We start from the raw sequence: 20,643 nt of genomic DNA, 5'->3' as shown, positions 1-20,643 counted from the left end.
CAGGAATAAAAGCTGGAAAAATTCTTTGCTCTGGACAAAGAGGTGCCTGACAGCAGGGTAGAGGCAAGAAGGCCTCTGATTTGCAAACTCCTCAGATTAGAGCCAGGAACTTTGGCACCTGAGAAGGCAGAGGGCAAAAACCCCAAGAAGGTCTCATGAACGACCATGCAGGTTCCTCACAGGGATGTCTTTGGAAAACTTCTCTGCTGCTTCCCACAGACCACAGGGCACTTCCAAGTGAAAAATCACATGAGCTGCACAAAACAGCAAAAGTACAATATGGTGTATATCTAATCTGGCAGTAGCTTCATAGATGAGTCAGGGAAGGTTGGGAAAGGAGAAGATCTGGATATCGTTCAATGGCACCACTCTACGCCTGCAGCCAGCAAGGTCTCAGCCTGGGGCCTGCCAGGGAGGTGCACGTGTGGCTGGACTGGGTTGGCCCCACTGCCCATCCCCTCAAGAAGCACAGTCCTGAGAAGGTCACACAGCCCCCACCATGTAGCAAACACCAAAGTAGCCCTTCATCACACCACGGGGCAGCCCTCCTTCACCAGAACTTGGGGCCATGCTGATGGCCTGGCCTCAGCTCCCAACACCTGGCATGACGAAGGCAGACACGCTCCCAGCTGCGGCGAGGAGGGGCTTCACTCCATGAGCCCAGAGCTACACAGACAACAAACTCATTTATTTGCCCCACAGGAAACACCCAGCCAGCCTGGCTAGAGGAACTGCTCTCTCCACTTTCCTCCTGAAGGTATTTATACAGCCAAATAATGACACACAGGGTAAGTGTAGGCTCCAAACTACCCAAACAAAACCAGCCTGTAAAGTACTGCAGACAGGCATCGGGCTTCCCCTCCTTCCCAAACCCACCTAAGCACCCAACCCTGGGGCACAAGGGTGTGTGGAGGTCGAGCCTAGGCTATCATCAACAGGTTTGCAGAGTAAAAGGGACACACTGGAGGTTGCAGTGCAAAGATTAATATCATAACTGACCTATTACATGAGGATGGATCTGTTCAACCATACACGTCATTGTGTTGTGTGTAAACATTGACAGGTTCTGCAGCTACAACCCCTTCCCCTCGTGAATGTTGGCTCAATTGTCCTGTAAATACAGATTGCTTCATGTCCCTCCGATACACAGCACAGTACTGCACAGCTGGACTGGACATGTAATAGCCCTGCTTGAGCCGGGGCAAACATTTCTAAAAAACCAACACCACTTGCACACAAAAGCACACTCTGCAGCTCCATTCAGAGGCTGAATTTCCCTACCCACACAGATAACAACAGACGTTCAAGAAAAACAATTGGATAATTAGTTGGCATGAGGTTAGCCACTCCAGATTTAATTCACTCATCTCACAGCTTTAGTTGTTCTTAAGGTATATACTGGATTAAGACCGGGTCAGGTAACTGCTCCTCTTCCTGTCAAATCCACCACAGGGTAGGAAGCAAAAGATGATCAGACCACCTGCAGATTCTAATTACTTTGTTTGTGGTCTGGGTTTTGAAGGGAGCCCTTGGTTCTCTCCCCATCTCCCTCAGATGAAGATTTATCGTGCTAAATCCAATAGACAGTCCACCAGCACCTGTTTTTCCAGCACGATCTGAAATTTTCCACATGAAGTCCACTAATCCCCTGCACAAACTCACATGACTGAACATATAAACAAGCATCCCACAAAAAATAACTGCCAGAAGGATTAGAAAAACATAATTGCACATTTTTATGGAACATTTATGAGTCTTACCTACTCTTTCCCCTAGCACTCATCCAACCCATTCAGGTTAGGAGTTCAAAATTTTGCAGCACTCATTATAAAGATTATATAGCAAGTTGTTGAAAGTTTTTAAAGGTGGTAAACAACATAGCAGAGCATGACTCTCTCCAGAGGTACAAGAAATATGTTATGTACCGGAGTTGGGGAAAAAACGGAGAAGAGGGAACAAGCACACTGTGGTGAACTATCACTCATCTTTCAACATAACTTTGCTATGGTTCCTTGTACGCAGCCTATGAATTCTCAGCAAAATAATTTACAAATGGAATTAATGCCTTGTGCAAAGAATTGCCACAATGTAAAGGACTTTTTTTCCTCTTGCCTTCTACACTGCCAAGAAAACTATGACAGCGTAAGGACAACAGGTTGCAAACGCAATTACTATTACATCTGCTTTGTATTATACACCTAAATATCAGTCTGTCTTTAAAAAAAGAATTAAAATGGTGTTTAGAAAGATGAGAATGACTTTGTACCTTCTTTTTGGAGGAATAATTAAGCGACAGAAATCCGAGAGTTTAAGCAACAATTAGTAATCCAGTGTACTAATCCCCACAGCATGTGTCCATCTGCTCTCTCTTCATCTTTTCTCAGACTCACATCTGAGACTGCTCCATTTGTACAGCTCCCAAGTGTTGGGGCTCTTCCAGACCCGCTGTTGCTCTTGGGCACTCCAGTAACATCAACCATGTAAACCATGGCACTAACACTAGTAATTCAGGAATTGGTTGTGTTGGCAGGATACATGCCAGAGATAGTAAGAGATCTCAAAGTGCCAAACCCCATGGGATAGAGTGTCTGCTGTCTCCTCCCAGGGCTCTGTGCTCAGCCCACGCAGGACCGTGACTTCACCAGTCAGTAGCGGCACTGTAAACTTTCTGAGCAATGGGATGGAGGAACACACGCTATGTCTCCCTTGAAGCTTTCCAGGTGTGGATGTGAATCCTTACTCTGTTGTCTGACCCACATGTGGGCATGCCTCCACCATCTCTCTATCTCCTTACAACTTGGAAAAGGAGATGCACTGCTACTTCAATATTCAGCTGAGTGTCCCCATCTCAGTGAGGGGGCCACCTGACCACAGGAACAACTCAGGACGACGAGAAGAGAGGAAACCCATCTTCTGCCCACATGGTTCCTGTGGGCTCAAGGGGGTTCTGTGATCCCACTGTCAATCACAGACTGTGGATCCCACTGCAAAACACCCAACATTCCCCATACACGGTACAGCCAGAGTACCACACTAGGGTTCTGGAGGACCCACTAGAGTTGTCCTCAAGGGCAACTTGCAGGTGTAGTTATTATCTGCTAACAAAAATAGGCTGAAAATGGAAAATATTTCATAATTAACAATTTAAAAAAAAAAAAAAAAAAAAACAACACATAAATTGCCAACCTCAGAGTTGGATGGACAGCCCAAGATCCATTTTGGATGTATTATTTTGTGTCCTACTGCTGAAAAGATTCACTTCCACTACCCTAGCTTCTCCTTGTAATATAACAAATTTGACTTAAAAACTACAGTGCTGGGATCACTTGTAAACAAGGCTGTGTAACTGAAAAAAAGAATATATTAATATATTACAAGCAGCTCCCTGAGCCCTAAAAATGAAGGGAGAGGGAGGAAAGAGGGGGAGTACAGCAGTTGTGACTTCTGCATGCAGAAGGAACATCTGGAAAACCAGACTGAAGGAATTAGAAAATCAAACAGCTCTATATAATACTTATAGGAAATGCAGGTCAAATTGCAGGGATATGATTAAGGACAGCAGAATGTTCCTGTAACAATTAAGGGATGTGCAAACAAAAAAAGCTCTGACTAAGGAGTGCACCATCCTGGGGAAAAAATATGGTTTATGCTGGAGCTTTTCGGCCTCAACACAACACTGCTGTAGCACGGAAAAGCATATCAAGTGCAAGTCCACATCACACTCACAAGCAACTAGAAATCATCTCCAGCTGCCAAGCAAACAAAGGATGTGAGACTGCCATGGAATAAGATGAAGAGTCAAGCACTGTGGATTTTATTCCCAGCTCTGCCACAGATTTCCTGCACAACCTTAAGCCAATAGGTTAGTCCCTCTGTGGCAGCTTCCTCTTTCAACTCTTATCTAAACATTAAAAGGAACAAGAAGTTTGTGGCAGCTCTATAACACAAGCTTCCAGAGAAAAATAAAACAAAACAAAACCCCCTGTGCCTTATCCCACCTCCGTCCACATTAAACTCATCTCAAACATCTCCCAAAACAGAGGCATAGCACGGCTTCACAGCACAGCCACAATCTGCTCACAGCCTGTACCAGCCTCTCTGCCAAGCCTATTGGACTGGCAGCGCCCTGACAACAGGTTCATTGCTGCTCAGGGAGAGCAAATCCTTTGCCCTGCCTCCCCCAGGGCTGGGACACACTGCAGGGGCACGGCAGCCCCTCCTGAGCTTCTGCCTTTTCCCCTTGCAGTTGTCCATAACCCTCGCAGTCATCATCATGTAAGCTGTACAAACACTTCACAACAAAAACAATGACCCAGCTGTGACCTGATCCTGACCATGATTTCTAAAGCAGTTAACGTTCTTCTACGATAAACACACAGAGGAGCTAAACTTCAAGTGACAAAATGTCCACGACTTTTGTGTAAGATTGTGGGGATTAGATACAATTGGAGAGTGCCTATGCATTCTGAGCACTGCGTTCATTTCAAAGGCTATCACACAGACCTCACTCACCGCGGTTTCTCATCTACAACAACATAAGAGAGCAGAAACAAGAGATATGCGTTATCAGTTAAAGTAGTGGCACTGTTGTAGATGCAATGGTCCAGGGATATCAGTAAGACATGGCTTGCAGGGAGGTAATATTCCCTTTCAGCATACCCAACACTGCTGGAAAAAATGAACATATTTTCAGACACACAAGTCCCCTGCAGGTCCGAAAGAGCAGAAGCAAAAACTTCTCTTTTACGCGAGTTCAGAGGTCCTAGCCCAAAGCCTGCTCATTTATCTCTATAGTATTTATATACAAGTCCAACTGAAGAGTATTGCCTTTCCAACTCTGCCTCTTATTTGTTAAAGCCACTAAGACACCTGACATATGCTATGATGGACACAAATGTAAAATGCCTTCAATTGTATTTTCTTTGTCCAAGCCCCAAGGAAAAAAATTAAAGTCAAACTTGCATGTTAATTGCTGAAACAACTTGAATTTAGTCTGATGTATAAAATCTCCCAGATTTTTCAAAGCAGAGATGCTATCATATGCTTACTTGTTTTGTTCCACTTCACTAAACAGACACTCTCCCTTATGCTAGATGAAAAGTTTAGCAATGGCAAATGTCAATTTTAAATGATTTGATCTGAAAGCTACATCAGATCCCATTTCAGCCAGGCTGCAGGGGAAAAGGTGGATAGCAGTACAGGCTCTTACTTTGCAAAAGAAACCATCCATGCCAACACCCATGCCAGTGTCTTCCTCAAAGACATAGTCCAGAAAAGACCCAAGACGTGATTGTCCCTACAAGGGTCACAGACTCTCAGCATATATGAATGACACAAATCCTTGCTGACAAAATGCTGACTGTCTCCTCTGCCACAGCTTCATTTCAGAGACTGAAAAATAACCGTCACCAAACACATATTTAAGGGTCTAAACTGATTACGCTTCCCTGCGGAACCGAGCAGTTTGTTTCTAACCCACCTAACAGGGCCGGTGCTATCTGCTGACCAACAGACTCTTCAGTGCTGTCTTTCCCAAGCAGAAACACCAAGCTCATGAGCTTGTGCTTGCTCTGAGGTTTTGGATTCTCAATGCCTATATGTTACTAAGCAGAAAACCAGGAGAGAGGATTAATGGGGGCTTTGATTTTTAACCAGCTGCATGACGGCAACCCCTGTCTTCTCAACCAGCCTTGCCTGCCCCCTCACCCTGAAAGGAAAGGGGCAGAGAAAGGGCACTGTGCAGGACAGAAGGCAGGAGCTTGCCAGCCCAGCACTCAAAGGCGCAGCCAAGCTCACTCCATCTGCAAGCAGCATCAAGGCAAAATAGGGATCTCCCAACACAAAGAGCGAGTGTGGAACCAGCCAGCTGATTCCAACCCATGGCAAACCTGAGAGAGGAAGTGGCAGGAGGCTAGAACAATGGTTGTCTTTATCATCTGTGGAGGCTTGAGTGTGTAGAACCAGAGGCAGACAGAACATGGCTGTGGCTATGAGACATCCCCATTTGCAGTGATGCCCCACAGCAAGCATTCAGCTCCCCAGTTTGGCATTGCTCCTACATGGACCTCCCTCAAGAAACAATTCATGGCCTGGGAGAGCACTTCACAGAACCAAGTAAAAGGCACTTGGTGCTTACCCCTTGCAGAGAAAACAGCTCAGGCAACTGAGCTGATACCCAGCCACACCTGAAGAGAGGTTATGCAGCCCTCTGAATGAGGTATGGCGAATCAGAAAGAGCCAGCATCAGAGACAGGTGGTAATAAGACAAATCCAGCCAGCTCTCCAGCCCCCGCACATCCCACTCTCCAAGAGAGACATTGACAGGATCTTCAGGCAGGATAAGCAGGGGCACCTGGGCTGATCCTTTGCCTGTGGGTAGAAGCCAGTAGATCCTCCTGCAGGGGGTCTTGCCACAGTGATTAGCGATGTAGCTAGGAATACTTTGCTTCTGTACTTTGGAAGCAGGCTTAGCAGAGCAGATCCTGCACATGACCTCCAAAACCATGTGAGAGCTGCCCTATCCATGCAAGTGCAACACTTGGTCAAGGCTGGGGGCTGGGGGAAAGCAACTGCACCTTCCAGAGAGAGAGATGCACCTTCCTCTTCACCACTCGTTTTGTCTTCCCTTGCTGGGATGAGGAAACTCCAGCCATGGAAACAGGCTACCATTCCTGCCTGCCCAGCAGCTTGCCCTTTCTGACAGGCATTCCTCACTCTGCTAATAGAGGAATTTGTCAAAGGCAGACACATAACAGAATATAATTCTACTTTAGCACAATACTGAATGGCCACAGCAGGATCAAACACTATCCTTCTTTCCAAGGCTGAGTATGATACTTTCCTGAATCCTCTTTTTCTCAGAAGTCATGGCTTTGGGGCTTTTTCTGTTGTTTTGAGGCTTGTTTTTTGAAAGAGCACCATATGCACCACAGCAGTTCAGTTTCTTAATGTGAAGTCAGGAGCTACAACCTATTCTATACGATTAATTAATTTTATTACACTACACTAATGCACTCTCATATCTAAACTTGCCACCACAGAAGGAATCTACAGGCAATGTGCTAATGAACAAAACCAAACCCAAAGCATGTCTGACCCATGTTTTTCTTAAACTTGAATGGCATATGCTTGAAACAAATGCTTGATAATTCTTATTCAAAGAGAAATACAGGACAGCTAAATATGTATGTAAGTACACACAGAAGTAGGACTTGCAAAAAAAAAAAAAAAAGGAGCAATTGTTTTCCACAACACTTGTCAATATTGAGATTTATACATTTAGACTGATCTCTACTCCTACTGAATTATTGCCTTCCTTTAATTTCCAAAATTACTTATTAACCAGCTGTTCCCACAGTTAGTTTTGTCAGCTGCTAGACACATAAATAAACAAATTATAACTAAGTGTGGAGAATGATTAGAAGGAATGAAAAAGCACACTAATGCATAGTGTATTCATATTCAGCTATCATGCGCCCCATCTATTCCTTGAACAGCTCTTCCTTCTCACTTCTCTTTGCTGACATTTCCATTAAAAGGTGCAGTATCTTTCAACTTCCATTTTGAACGAATGTTCCTTGTAATGAGCAACACGGGCTCAAAAGCATGTTTTCTGAAAAGCAGTGAAAGGTAGTTTTAATGAAGTGAAATGAGAAAACTGGAGAACAGTGAAATCGTTTTGCAATCTGAATTAATGCCTATTTGGAAAAGGCTCAACTGAGGAAGGAGATGTAAGACTTCTGGCAAGGCAAATTCTAATTATTTCAAGTCTTGGCAGCGTTTTTATCAAATAGTAGCAATTTCATTAAAAGGTGCACTGGTAATCATCTACATAAGGCCTCCAGAGGGGAAAATATACCAATAATTGCATAATTATGTTATCATTGCTTGTATGACGGGCCACATTAAATACCACAAAGAGGAGCACTGCTTTTTACTTTCTCTAGATATTTAGTTCAGTACATTTTCCTAGAAGATTACAGAATAAACATCACTTCCAGATTAACAAACACATATCGCCAAATTTTGTAGAAAAGACACGGCTATCTTATATGTTCATAATACTTTGTATTCTCTTTTCACTGAAAAAACCTGACAGATTATTGAAAAAAATGTTGGTTTTAGTAATAAGATGCAGTATTTATACAGTTCCATTACTGAAATACAAGTCATTGCATCACATGTCATACAGCCACATGTCACATGGGTCCATTTAGGAAGCAGGTTTTAGAATATTTCCATATTTTCCCATATAAATCAAGTGTATCTATCCAGAGATTTTCAATAAGCCTGCAATACGTCAGATTTCCTTTGTCTAACTAATGCACAAACTTTCCTAATAACTAAGATGTTGGTAAAAAATTCTTGTAAAAGTGTTGTTTTACAGACAATACCAAATCAAATGAACAGTTTTTTAATGAGGTACCCAGTATTAGAGAAGCATCTTTGAACATGTATTCTGAAACTGTGACTAGGACATCTTCTGGAGGAATCTTTGGCACGTTCTTCAAAACCTCCTTGGGTGAAAAATCTCACCTCAGACATCACACTAACACCCAGAAACATCTGTCACTGATTTTGTCTTAGAAATGTCTTAAATACCGAGACTTGCATATATTTCTGACAATCCATTTCATTTCCCCAGTCTTCTGGCAAGGAGATATAGAACTCAGCTACTGAACTTCAATGTCAGCAGAATTCCCACTTGTAGTTTTTGCTTTTAAATTGTATTTTAGTTTCTATTATTTCTTTCTTACAAGCCCTATCACAAACTGCATATACATGGCATACCTATAGCTTGCTGCTTATTGAAAAGTGGTCCTCCCTCCTATTCCAGGAGAGATACACAGAGGACATTGCACTGGGTGCAGCCTGAGTACCTGCCTAAGCGGGGAATCCCATTTCAGCATCGCTTCTGAATGTATCTGGATTATGGAAGGAGACCAGAAATACAGGGTTTACTTCTGGTCCTTCCATTTGACCTCTTTTATTGTGCTGCATACCTCAAATCCTAGGGATGATAATATTAGCACTACTGCAAAGTCAGCAATTTTATGTATAATACCTGGAAGTTAGACATGCTGTGGAATAGGAAACTTCAACAGCCTGTGTTACAATGAACACTATTGGGACAAAGCTTTTATTTTGTAGAAGGTAGCATAATTTCTTTTCAAAGTTAAAAAGTTATGCTCATCCAGGCACAGAAATCACTTCTATGTCATACAAAATAGCAAACAAAGAGGTAGCAAAAGTAGAGAATCCGTCAGCCACTGAGCAGCAGAAAATGAATGCCTCAGTATCAGGTCCTAGTGCAGAACTGCATGTAAATCCTACAAACAGAAGCACTTCAGGTAAAAACATATTATTAAACCACATATTTAATTTATTATTACATTAAAAGTAAAAAGATGGCATTTTTATAATGCGCACTTTTCTTTTAAAAGGGAAAAATATTCAACAGTGATTTTGAAAATATAATTACATACATTTAAATTTACAGTTCCTCTAATCATTAAAAAAAATTAAAGAAAAAAATTATTCAAGTTATACACTTGCTGCCAACATTTTAAAGATAATCAAACTACTGGATTCATGGCATTCAGTCACTGAGCACCTATAAGGAGGTTGTGCTGCAGTGATAAAGCAGCCTTTCACATCTGGAGTTTCCTAGCAGGTGCAGAGAAAATATTTTCTTTATTTCAGTTCATTCAGTTCCACTCAATTAAGCAACTAGACCTCTCAAAGAGGAGCTACTGATCAGGAGTCAAAAAAAACCTATGAATGTTTCTTTCCATTACCATTTTAAGAATAAAAAGAGGATGAGATGGACTAGTTCTAAAATTTTTGTAGCACAGTGATTCAAAACCACCAGTTTTGACTACAGATAGGCCTTTCAGACTTTAATTCTTTATTTCAAAACATTTCTCAATGAGTTTTTTCTTCTGAATTGGCTGGCTTCTATGTGGTGCTATTTATCTAACGGAAGAACATTTCAGAATTCTTTTTTTCTTCATTGTAATCGATGTGTATCATCAGCAAAAATCAATTATCTAATACAAGAAATGTCAATACTTTCTATTTTCATACTAAAACATACACATGAAGAATCAGAGCAAGTATATATATAACAAGCTACATAATTGCTTAAATACAGGCACAATGATTAATCAAAGTGTAACGTTAACTGCAAAGGCTATATTTAATTAAAACTATCTCAGTGGCAATAAAGGAGGTTAAACCTTTCTTTGCAAAATGATTAAGCACAAATGCAAAACAGTTAAAACGAGGCTTACTGTTGGCTGATTTAAATCATGATTAAAATCAGATTTACAATGCTTTGAATCAAATTGGAGCATGTAGTACAGGGGAGGTAACTTTCACTGAAGTGATAACACTGTATGTCTCATCTGCAGTCAGATTTCAATTTTACACATTGTATCTGGAGGAAAGGAAAACAAGCAGGAGAGGGCTAAGAAGAAGAGGAGGAGGAGTTACAAAAGATAAACGTTTTCTAGCCTTTTCCTTTAGTGTATCACAAAAAAGAGAAGTCAAAGGTGTTATATTGTCAATGTGTAAAATATTATTATAAATAGCATGGTGATCAGAAGTTCATTCTATCCAATAGATGGGGCGGGGGAAAGGATGCACTTAAGCAACCAGCAAGGGAGAGAAGGTTAGGTATCAGAAGTTTTTGTCCTTTAACAACTATGTGCTGGAAGAAAACGTATGGTAGACTCTGCACCACAAGTCTGCCTTACAGCAGGTTGGACAAAGTCTACATGCTCTGTTTGACTACAGGGAAGAGCAGAGGACAGATCACATCTCTGCAGATCTCCTCCAGCCTTACTCGTACAGTTCTGTGGAAGCTTCACAAGATTTGCAGTGTCTCTTAGAAACCTGGCTGCTGGAGGCAGGTGAATGAATGATAAAGTTAGATTTCATTCAGTAAAGAGTGAAGTTTCCAGTCCTGAGGGCTGTGGACAAAACCTTTGACATGTGACATCACTGCTGCCATTAAGTCCTGAACAAAAAAACGATTAAGAGAGCCAAGAGGAAGTTTTAAATCTCGTGATACCCTTCAGCAGAAATCCAGTCAGTTCTGAACAGTCTAGGTATGTGAGCACCCAAAATATTTCTATCACACAGCTCATTGGGATGTTTCCTCCCCCTTCAAACCATGCAGGCTCTGAATGACAGGTTATAACCAACAAGCTTGCTTTCTTTTTCCTGTGTGACTTTTGCACAAAGCTTTTCTGTAAAAGAAGTCCACTCCATGTCACAGAATCATAGAATGGTTTGGCTTGGAAGGGATCTCAAAAATCATCTAGTTCCAACCCCTTGCCGTGGGCAAGAACACCTTCTATTAGACTACATTACCCAAAGCCCCATCCAGCCTGGCCTTGAACACTTCCAGTGATAGGGCATCCACAATTTCTCTGTGTATCCTGGTCCTGAGTCTCACCATGCTCACAGTGAAGACTTTCTTCATAACATCTAATCTCCCCCCTTCAGTTTAAAGCCATTCCCTTCCCCGTCATATCACTACAAGCCCTTATAAAAAGTCCCCTTCCAGCTTTCCTGTAAGGGCCCCTTTTGGTAGTGGAAGCCTTCTCTTATCCAGGTTGAAAAACCCCAACTCCCTCAGCCTGTCTTCATAGGAGAGGTGCTCCAGCTCTCTGATCCCTCATGAGGAATATGTTCACCCAGCATAAGCAGAGGAACACACCTTAAAACAATTACTGATGGGAAAAGAAAGGAGATGTAGGACTAACCTGGCATTTGCCAGGCTCCCAAATAACACGTAAGAGATGCATCTCTCTGATTTCCACACTTCCCTGCCAGTTTTCATCTCTTACTAACTTAAATCAGACTATGCATTCTCTTTATCACTTAGATTTACAACCATCAGTGCCTAGTTGACCAGAGAATTCTTTTCTGTATCAAATATTAATGAATGTGTTATGTGATTACAGATTCAACTGTCAAGCTGGCATTTAAAATTATAGATATTTAATGCAGTCAGCACACGCCTCACGCTCCCCACCCCCAGTGACAAAAAAACCCATAGCTCATGTTACTCAGTGATGCCTCATTTTAGTTTAATTTCCAGGATCCAAATGGAGCACCCCAGGAGTTGCATAGCATAGTAGTAACATTAGAAACTTTTCTGTTATTTACATGCCTGTTTGCTGTTAAAGCCAAGAGCTGTGCTGGAAAAAAAAAAAAAATCCTTTGCAACATGAAAAATATCATTAAAAATCCATTAAATCTGAAAACTTATGTTTTCAGAATAAATCAATATAATCCCCAAGAGTAAATCCACTGAGAGAATAACACTTACTGTGCTTTCTAATTGATATACCCTAGAAAATAGGAGTCACATTCTCCCTTCAAACACAGATGTTTACACTCTCCTTACGCTTTTATCAGTAACGGCAGCAATCTTGGCCAGTGGACAAACAATTCACTTCAGTTGTCATTAGGTTTGGCAACCAGCCAAGGAGAGTGCTAACACACGTAAAATTACATTCATTTATGACTGTTTGTAGGATTCATTGTCAAAGAGGGTCCTCTTGGAAAAAACCCTTCTGGTTTCCTAAAAGTCACTGAAAAAGCCAAGCACAATACTTCTGCAGTAAAATAATACAGAAGAATATTAGTAATTTTAAAATTCCTTTTATTTCAAGGTCTAGTCACTTCTATGTGCATTATCTACAGATTCTTTTAATAAATGTGCAAAAGATGTACACACTGAAATCCAGCGTGAAATCCACCACTTTTACTAGATGCCTTTACCATCAGCTCCTCTCTCCTGCCTGAGGTTACAATGAGCATCTTAAGCCCTGCTATGGTTGAAAAGTCTCAGCTAGGGAAGCTGAGTTTCTAAAGGGCAGAAACATCAGCAAGTTGTTTCTTGTGCAGGGGAGCAGTCAGAAAGACATCCAGAAATTTTAAAAAACCAAAGTTTTATACTTAAAGTGAGAGGGTGCTTACAGTAAATGTAATGCATTAGGATATCAGACCTCATTTCCTCTAGCCATTCTCTGAACAGCTGAAAGACTTAAGGAAATGAGTCAAAATCCTGGAAGATGTTTGTACTAGATGGAAAAGAAAACAACATCTGTAAAATCATGTGTCACAACCATAGAGCAAGACAATGTGCAACACTTGATCTCTGCAAAGGCATTCATCTTTGTGGACAGAGAAAAAAGTTGAGAAGTGGCTTAACCTTGAGCAATTACAGCCTCACTCCTACAAAACTGATGAGATTATATCAGTCATTGTGTATTGTAGATAAACACGTATGTTGTTGAAACTCTTTGATGCTGTGTCATTCTCTTTTTATCCAGAATTTGTTATTCCTACCTTCAGAATACACCAGGGTGTTTACTGTTCAGTCTAGAAAGCAGCTTTCCTTCAAACTACAAATTCCTAGTATTTGATATTTAGTTTGACATCTCCAGATATGCCTTAAAAATCTTTCTGATAGCTCGTACAATCCAAATTATAGTTCAGACAGAAATCAAAAGACTACAGACGTATCATTAGAGTCTCTCAGAACAGACCAGAGAACTAAAAGAACAAGTTACACTACAAGAACCTCCTACTGACTTGAATATGACTCAGATCTTCCTCCCAAGACCTGTCCTAGCTTGTGTTTACATGTGCTAAAGACATATCCCTTCCAATTCCACCTGTGCCCTGGCGCAGCATATCCCTTCTGGAGGTGACACAGGATCCTGTGATTAATTCAGGCACCTGCAAAGAAGCATTACTGTTTGGACAATCAGTGATAGATTTCTGGGAGAGCTGAAGCAGGATGGAAAACCCACGGAGAGCCAGTAAAACTTAACAGTACTACAGCTGCAGTCATCTGTTGACAAGAGGCTCTCTCTGGCAAAATAAGCACATGGAAATGCCTCCAGTCTCTATGAATGGTATTTAAACAGGATGCAAATGGGAGTCTCACTTCTCGCCAAATTTGTCACATTCTTTATTATAAAGCCTGAACAAAAATCACTTACGCACTTGCTGGCAGAGGGTTCCCAGTTGTAACGCAGGAAAAAGAGTTGAATATTGAGCAATCTTTGACATTTCCATTCTGCTCCTGGTAGTGGCCTTGGGCCATATTTCTTGTACAAGAGAATCTGCACTGCCATGAGGGAGGGCAGAAAAGGAGAAGGAGAGAGTAGAAATGGAAACAAGGGAGTAAGGAGAGCAGGATACTCAGATGGCTTGAGGAGGGTCAAGGCAATGACTGAGTGACAGCAATCAGAATCCTCATCAGATTCAATCTTGCTCCTTCAAGCCTCCTCTCTCATGGCTGACAGGTAGCAGGAAGCATCATGAAAACAGACATTCTTCCCTCTGGGCACAGGGAGAGTCTCCTATTACTCCGTAGCTGACTGAAAAAAAAAAAAGGTTGCACTGATGGATGCTGAAAGGAACCATGTCCAGTCTTCCATGACAACAGGATGGAAATGTCAGAGACCCTGTAAGAGTACTGGGCAGTGGGGGACAGAGCAAGCCCTGAGGGAGGACAGAAGAGGCAGAGGAAAGATCACTCCAGAATACTGCATCAAAATGAGGATTAGGCAATCCACAAATGGAAGAAAGCGTGGAAGCATATGTTAGGATGCAAGAAAACCAAAAAGTAGAAAGGGGCTATGGACAGAAGAAATGAATGGTTTACCCTTTGAGGAGCTATGTTAAGCTGTTTTCTACATCCTCCTTCCCTGTTTGCAACCAAAGGAAGAAGCTCTTGACCAAGAGCCAAAGAAAAATACTTAATATAAATTTGTATACTGATAAACAGGATAGGTCTCAATAGGGACTGTGGGAGATTATACTGGCCAAGTGTCTGCACTGAGGCAAACCCAAATGTAAGCCAGGATCATGCCAGCTCCAGAGCAATCCAGAAAAGCAGATTAGCTCTGTCCTGCCTGTCACTTCTGATGTTCCCTAGGCAGTTGCAAGGATAGGAGCCATCACTCTGATACCTCCTTCAGCACCACAAAACTAGCCCGGAATACTCCTACATTTGTGTGATACACAGATGAGATGCCTACATAACCAAAGACATTTGTTTTTGCAGCAGCAAGTAATTTCTGCCTACAACACAGGGTGTTTTTGTTTACACAAGTTTGCCTGATGTACCCCTGAGGTGAAGTCTCCCACAGGTCAAGTGTATGAATCCAGAACAACACAAAGGATCATGACAAAGGTTCCCTCCTTATCTCTCCAGTACTCTGGAACTTGCATCTCTGTCTTCCAGGAGATGTTGCCAGTGTGACCTGTTCCCCAAGCTTTCTTTAAGGACAGTCTAACCATATGATGAAGAATAACCTTAAAGTGCAGGCAAGAAATAAATGAAGTAAAGAAAGTTGGCAATCATTTCAACATTTTTTTAATTTCTGTCTAGGAATAGCTCATTGGTACGTGACTTTCCCATCCCTGTGGCCATAGCACTAGCATTTTGCAGCCCTATGGGATATTCCTAAATAGGAAAGTCCAAAATATCAGATACCACACTCTAGTTCAGATTATCAATAAACAAAAGGAAGTAAACACAAAAAGTTACCTTAACAAAACCACAAACAAAAATATTCATAAATTAGTGAGTGACCCACTCACATCCCTAAATAAACTGCTTACAAAAAGAAATGTAAATTGTCACTACAGTTAGTTCCAGATGTTTTAGTTGTATTTGCTCCCAGCAGCATGGGCAGAAGCTGGAAGAGCTCTCCCTGGCTGTCTCACATAGGGTGCTCTGCAAGGCTTCTCTCTACTGGTGGCAGCAGACGTTAAACACCTAACGCTGTGCGCTGTGCATCGCTTCCCTGGATCCTCAGTTTCCTCTTAGTAAGTAGCAAAATAACCTTTCACCTTATCCGCTTTCAGACTTATGTGCCCAGGGCCAAATTCCTCCACGGGTCTAACACCGACCTCCGTTTACAGCACCTTGCGCTGGACACTGCCAAACGCCTCATAAGCATACAAATCAGGCAAGGAGCTGCACGGTGACTCCGAAAGCCATGTGCAAAGTTGCCCAGCGCTACAGGCAGATGCAGTATTTAAAACCCACTAGCCCTGTGCGCCAGGGATGTGAGGTCAGGCAGGTAAAACCCCTTTTTAGCAAGGAGTGGAAGGGAACCTCCGTAACACCAAAGTTTTACCACCGGATGACCTCCCGAAGGCCTGAGCAGCACCGCTCACCCTCCCCTTCACCGCGATAGTCCGTCAGTGCCAGAGAAGACCGGCTCCGATGCCCTGTCCCGCGGCAAGCGCCGCACCGAGGGGCGCACAGCCCATCAGCCCCCCGGGGAGGCTTCACCCCGCAGGGGCGCGATGGACACCTGACGGCGGAGGCTCGTTCCTGCCCATTGTTCAACGAGCACTTAACCGCGGGGACATTTTGTACTGATCACCAGATAGTTTATTGTCAAAACAGCCCGGCGGAGGAGATGGGGCGGGGGAAGGGGGGTTGAGGGATCCCTGCCTGCCCCTCTCCCAGCCCCAGATACCCGCGCACGGCAAACAAAGGACTTTATTTTCCTCCGGCGGGGCGTCCCGCAAGGGCAGCGCGGCGCGATGCCGGACACAGCGTGGGCTGCCGCTCGACCCCCGGTGCAAGGGGCCGCCAGCGCCGAAGTTTTCCCCGCCGCCGCCCGCGCCTGGCCCCGGCCCCGCGGGGCTCCGCGCCCCCCGCGCCCGCGGCTCCCACCTGCGGGGAAGAGGCTCAGCAGCAGCAGCGCGGCGTGCGCCAGCTCCCGGACGAGGTTCGCGCCCTCCATGCCGCCGCCGCCTCCAGCAGCACCACCACCCCTCCCCGCTCCCGGTGCGGCTGCCGCTCGCACCGCCCGGCGCGCAGAGATGCCCGAGCCCCCGCGGGAGGGTGCCGAGTAGAGCCGGTGCCGAGTAGAGCCGGCCCCGCCCCGCCGCCCGCCCCGCGCCCCCGCCCCGCACCGCGGGGATGGGCGCAGGTGAACAGCTACCCCCGCCCCCCGGGACCAGGGGAGCGCCCCGGTTTGCCTCGTTTGGTGTTGTGATCCCCAAACAAAATGATTTAAGAAAGGAAGACCCCAGTGGCCGCCACACAGTGCTGTGGTGATGGAGAGCTCGCCCTCCTCACGGGGCAGCATTCTGCAGCTCCGAGCCACCCGGAGGGGTCGGGGCTGCGGGGCTGGGTAAACCCAACTGGCAGTGTGGTCCGGAGGAAGGTGGGGGGAAGGGGCCAGGCTGGGCATGGGGCCTGGAAACGGAGGGAGCATCCCTTAAAGGGCAGGTACAGAGCCATTTGCCTAGCTCTAAAATCCTCAGATGATGTTAACATCCTAGAGATGTTAACAGCAGATTCCGTGGGCACCGAAGCTATCGCTTCCAAGCTGGCTCGCACCGCTGAGATCAGTTGAGCCCGCTCTGGGTTGCCACCTATTAAGGGTCAGAGCACCTAGAGTGAGACTTAAAACTATATGCTGTGACACAAAGGGAAGACTTGAAAGAACTGACTGATTTGATATGGAAAAGAGAAAGCTGACAGGGAACTTAAACATGGAAAAAGTTCTTACAAAAAGGATTGTGAGCAATTGTTTTTCATGTCCCTCAAGGGCAAGATAAAAAGTAATCCATTTAGTTCTTAAAAAAAAAAAAATCACTTAAGTGTAAGGAAGGCACTTACAAAGAGAAAGGAGAATTTAGTCTACAAATGCATTGCGGAGAAGAGGTTGTGGAATCCCACAGAGGGAGTTTTTTAAGCACCAATCAGATGACTGACAAGGAGGATCTGGGAGTACTAGTTTCTGTAGCTGCAGAAATGGAGTGGAGCTGCTCTTCAGGCAGAAATAACACAAACTATAAAAATGTCTGGCTTTAACACTGCTGTTAGTGTTACACACTGCTGAGGTGAAAGAAAGGTATGTGGATAACCCAGGCAAAGGAGTAGTCCATGCATTCACCAGCTATGCTCTGCTCAGGTATCCACAGACAGCACCCGAGCAGGCAAGTGGGCGAAGGACACACAGACTGTCAAAAAACCCATATCAACACTTTTGGATGTACAGAAATATGTAGGGGACACATGGCAAAACCTTCACCCATGGAAAAGCATAAATGTAGACTTCTTGAAATGTGTTGGTACAGATCAGAAAAGTTTTTGAAGGTAAATTATTCCTTTTTTTTTCTTCATCTTCTTTCCTTTTTCACTCCTGTCAGATTTTTTCCCAAGGTTAATAGCACTGTCCCACATGGTCCAGCATGAGATGAAAGTCTTGTCTTATATGTTTAAAATGGCTCTCTCCATTTCTTTACTCTCTTTCATCTCTGACAGCCAGTCTCTTTTGATGGTGAATCCTTCCCCTGCTGCAAAATGGAATACTTTTTTGTTAGCACACCAACAGTTGAAAAATCAAACAGTGTTTTAAAATCGTATTTCTTACTAGGTGCTAACCTCATCAAATTAATTCTAGGGAGTAGAAAAATAATACTGAAATATTTAATTTTTTAGTGCATTCCAGATTTTCCTGTTGTTTTCGGGTTCTGTTTCTGTAGGAGAAAAAAAACAAGTTAGAAAATTTTCATATATATATAAATGAGGATTTACAGTTTAATTTCTTAAAGATGCAAAGGCAACACGGAGTATGTTATGAGGGGTTCCCACTGCAGCATTATCAAGGAACATGTGATGTTGTTATTGTGACAGGTTTCTCCCTGTTCTCCTTGATTAGTGCTCTTTCGGTTGGTGGCCTGCCTTTAGGTCCTGCACATCCCTGATCACATGAAGCCAAACTCCGCGTGGCCCTGCATCATGTGCCTCATTTTCACAAGCATTAGCTGAATGTTAGATCTCAAAATCAAAGTGGCAACACTATTCCATGTGCTTTGCCTGGCTATAAATAGCTGCAGTAAGTGGGAAACAAAGGTGAATTGGTTTGAACCTTGCCACTTCATTTATTTTTAATAATCATTGTGATAAATGCAGTTGCCCTTTCCAATGTATTGCACTGAATGCCGTAAGTTCTTTTGTCTATATTCTGTTTGGATTACAGAAGAAATAGAACATTTCTTAAGCAATGGAGATTTCTCTTAGGTCTTTTTTTCTATCTTTGTCCAAACAGTGTAAGCTTAAACCAGAAAAGTTCTTCTCTGGCTTTGCAGCCAACCACATGTTCCTCTCTTCAATTTTCACTGTGGTACTGTTGGCAGTATGTTAGGAAAGGTAATGCCATCTCTCCTCATTGTCTACTGGAGCCAACTTGCAGTAGGCTGATATTTGGGAAAGTGTGGAACAAAAGAGAGAGTTCTACAGACTTTGGAGACAATGGATACGGATTTGGAGATAAGAGTGATAAGCTTGGAGAAATATGTGAAAATATATTTGAAAAATTCACTTCATCTTGAAATCCTGAAAGTGATTTAACATTTATGGACCAGCTACCTTGAACAGTCAATTCAAAAGATTGCTTTTGCACATCCATGGGACTACTTACTGGAGTAAGCATTGAATAGTTCAATAATATTGGTAAGATTCAGCTAATGTCATTGAACAACTGGTGCCCTAAAGAAGGACTTGTTATTTGTGTATCTGAATGGAAATGCATTTGGAAATTGGCTAATTTGATGGTTTCAAACAATTTATTTCTCAGAGCTATGAAAACCTTTTTTATTCTAAATCTTTACAGCATAAATAATCCATAGAATCTATTCTAAGACACAACATATCTAATGAGAAGAGAGGAAAATACACTTCTGATATAGTCAAACAATGCCACCTAAAATCCCTCCTGATAACCCTGTGATAACAACTTCTTCTATGAGGTTGTACCTTCCTTTTTCTAAATTGCAGATTGATAGATCCTAGGTAGGAGCATAGCTCTTTCATATAAACTGGCAGCCCCAGCAGGCCAGACAGCTCCAGAATTAACTCCTCTGTGATTCCTGAAGGTTTTGAGAAATTATGAGAGTTTGAAGCATGTATCGATTTACCCATATTGCTGTAAAACCTCTCTAATCATTGGCATAAAAGTTCGTTAAGCTTTTTAAATGTGAAAAGTAGTTAAATTTCTGCCTTGTGCAATCAACTAAAACAGCAGTTCTGAAGAGTGGCTGTTAGGAATGTCACATGACCACTGTGCAAAAACACATACTCAGCACTCTGCTGTATCTTGATTTTAATCGAGAAAACAGTAGCTGTGAATTTTCTGAGCCTCTTGTTGTATTAATTAAAAAAAAAGAAAAGATATGAAATCTACTGGTGTGAACTATTGGTACTGCTGGACCTGTTTCTAGAAACCTTGACATTTTGGGACATCCCATTGCATTTATTTTATTAATCTTTAGTTTTCTGCATCCTCACACTGACATACTAGAGTGGGCAAGTGGAGAAAACCCAATAGTATTTGATAGGCATATGTCTTAAGTCTTCATCTGTAGATGGCAGGATTAGAATGTCTTCCATGCAATTTAACTGAAGAAACTTCTGCTATTTTTAGCAGGGATGACACTAAAATAAATACAAATAAAGTGGACACCTTTATCTCAATCCCCCTGGAATACGAAATCTTCAAACTGAATCCATTCAGTCTTACTAGACTGGCAGGTATCTCTTATTCCCTTTTAATCCAATTGTTCAGAATACTCACTAAATCC

The 20,643-nt window shown here is 42.9% G+C and overlaps 1 protein-coding gene across 2 annotated transcripts in view; it reads right to left on the bottom strand.

Moving 5' to 3' along the window:
- The window catches only part of KIT (KIT proto-oncogene, receptor tyrosine kinase), a 55,085-nt gene extending 38,241 nt beyond the window's left edge, over positions 1–16,844 (bottom strand). For both annotated transcript variants that reach the window (XM_050337835.1, XM_050337836.1), the window contains exon 1: positions 16,724–16,844. In XM_050337835.1, the coding sequence (XP_050193792.1) occupies positions 16,724–16,793 (70 nt within the window). In that variant the 5' untranslated portion in view covers positions 16,794–16,844. The remainder of the gene's footprint in view (positions 1–16,723) is intronic.
- Positions 16,845–20,643: the final 3,799 nt, after the last annotated feature.

This window comes from Myiozetetes cayanensis, unplaced genomic scaffold (genome assembly GCF_022539395.1).
Source record: "Myiozetetes cayanensis isolate MyiCay16 unplaced genomic scaffold, myiCay2020 scf7, whole genome shotgun sequence".
Taxonomy (NCBI): Eukaryota; Metazoa; Chordata; class Aves; order Passeriformes; family Tyrannidae; genus Myiozetetes; species Myiozetetes cayanensis.
This window is presented reverse-complemented; position numbering and strand designations above follow the sequence as displayed.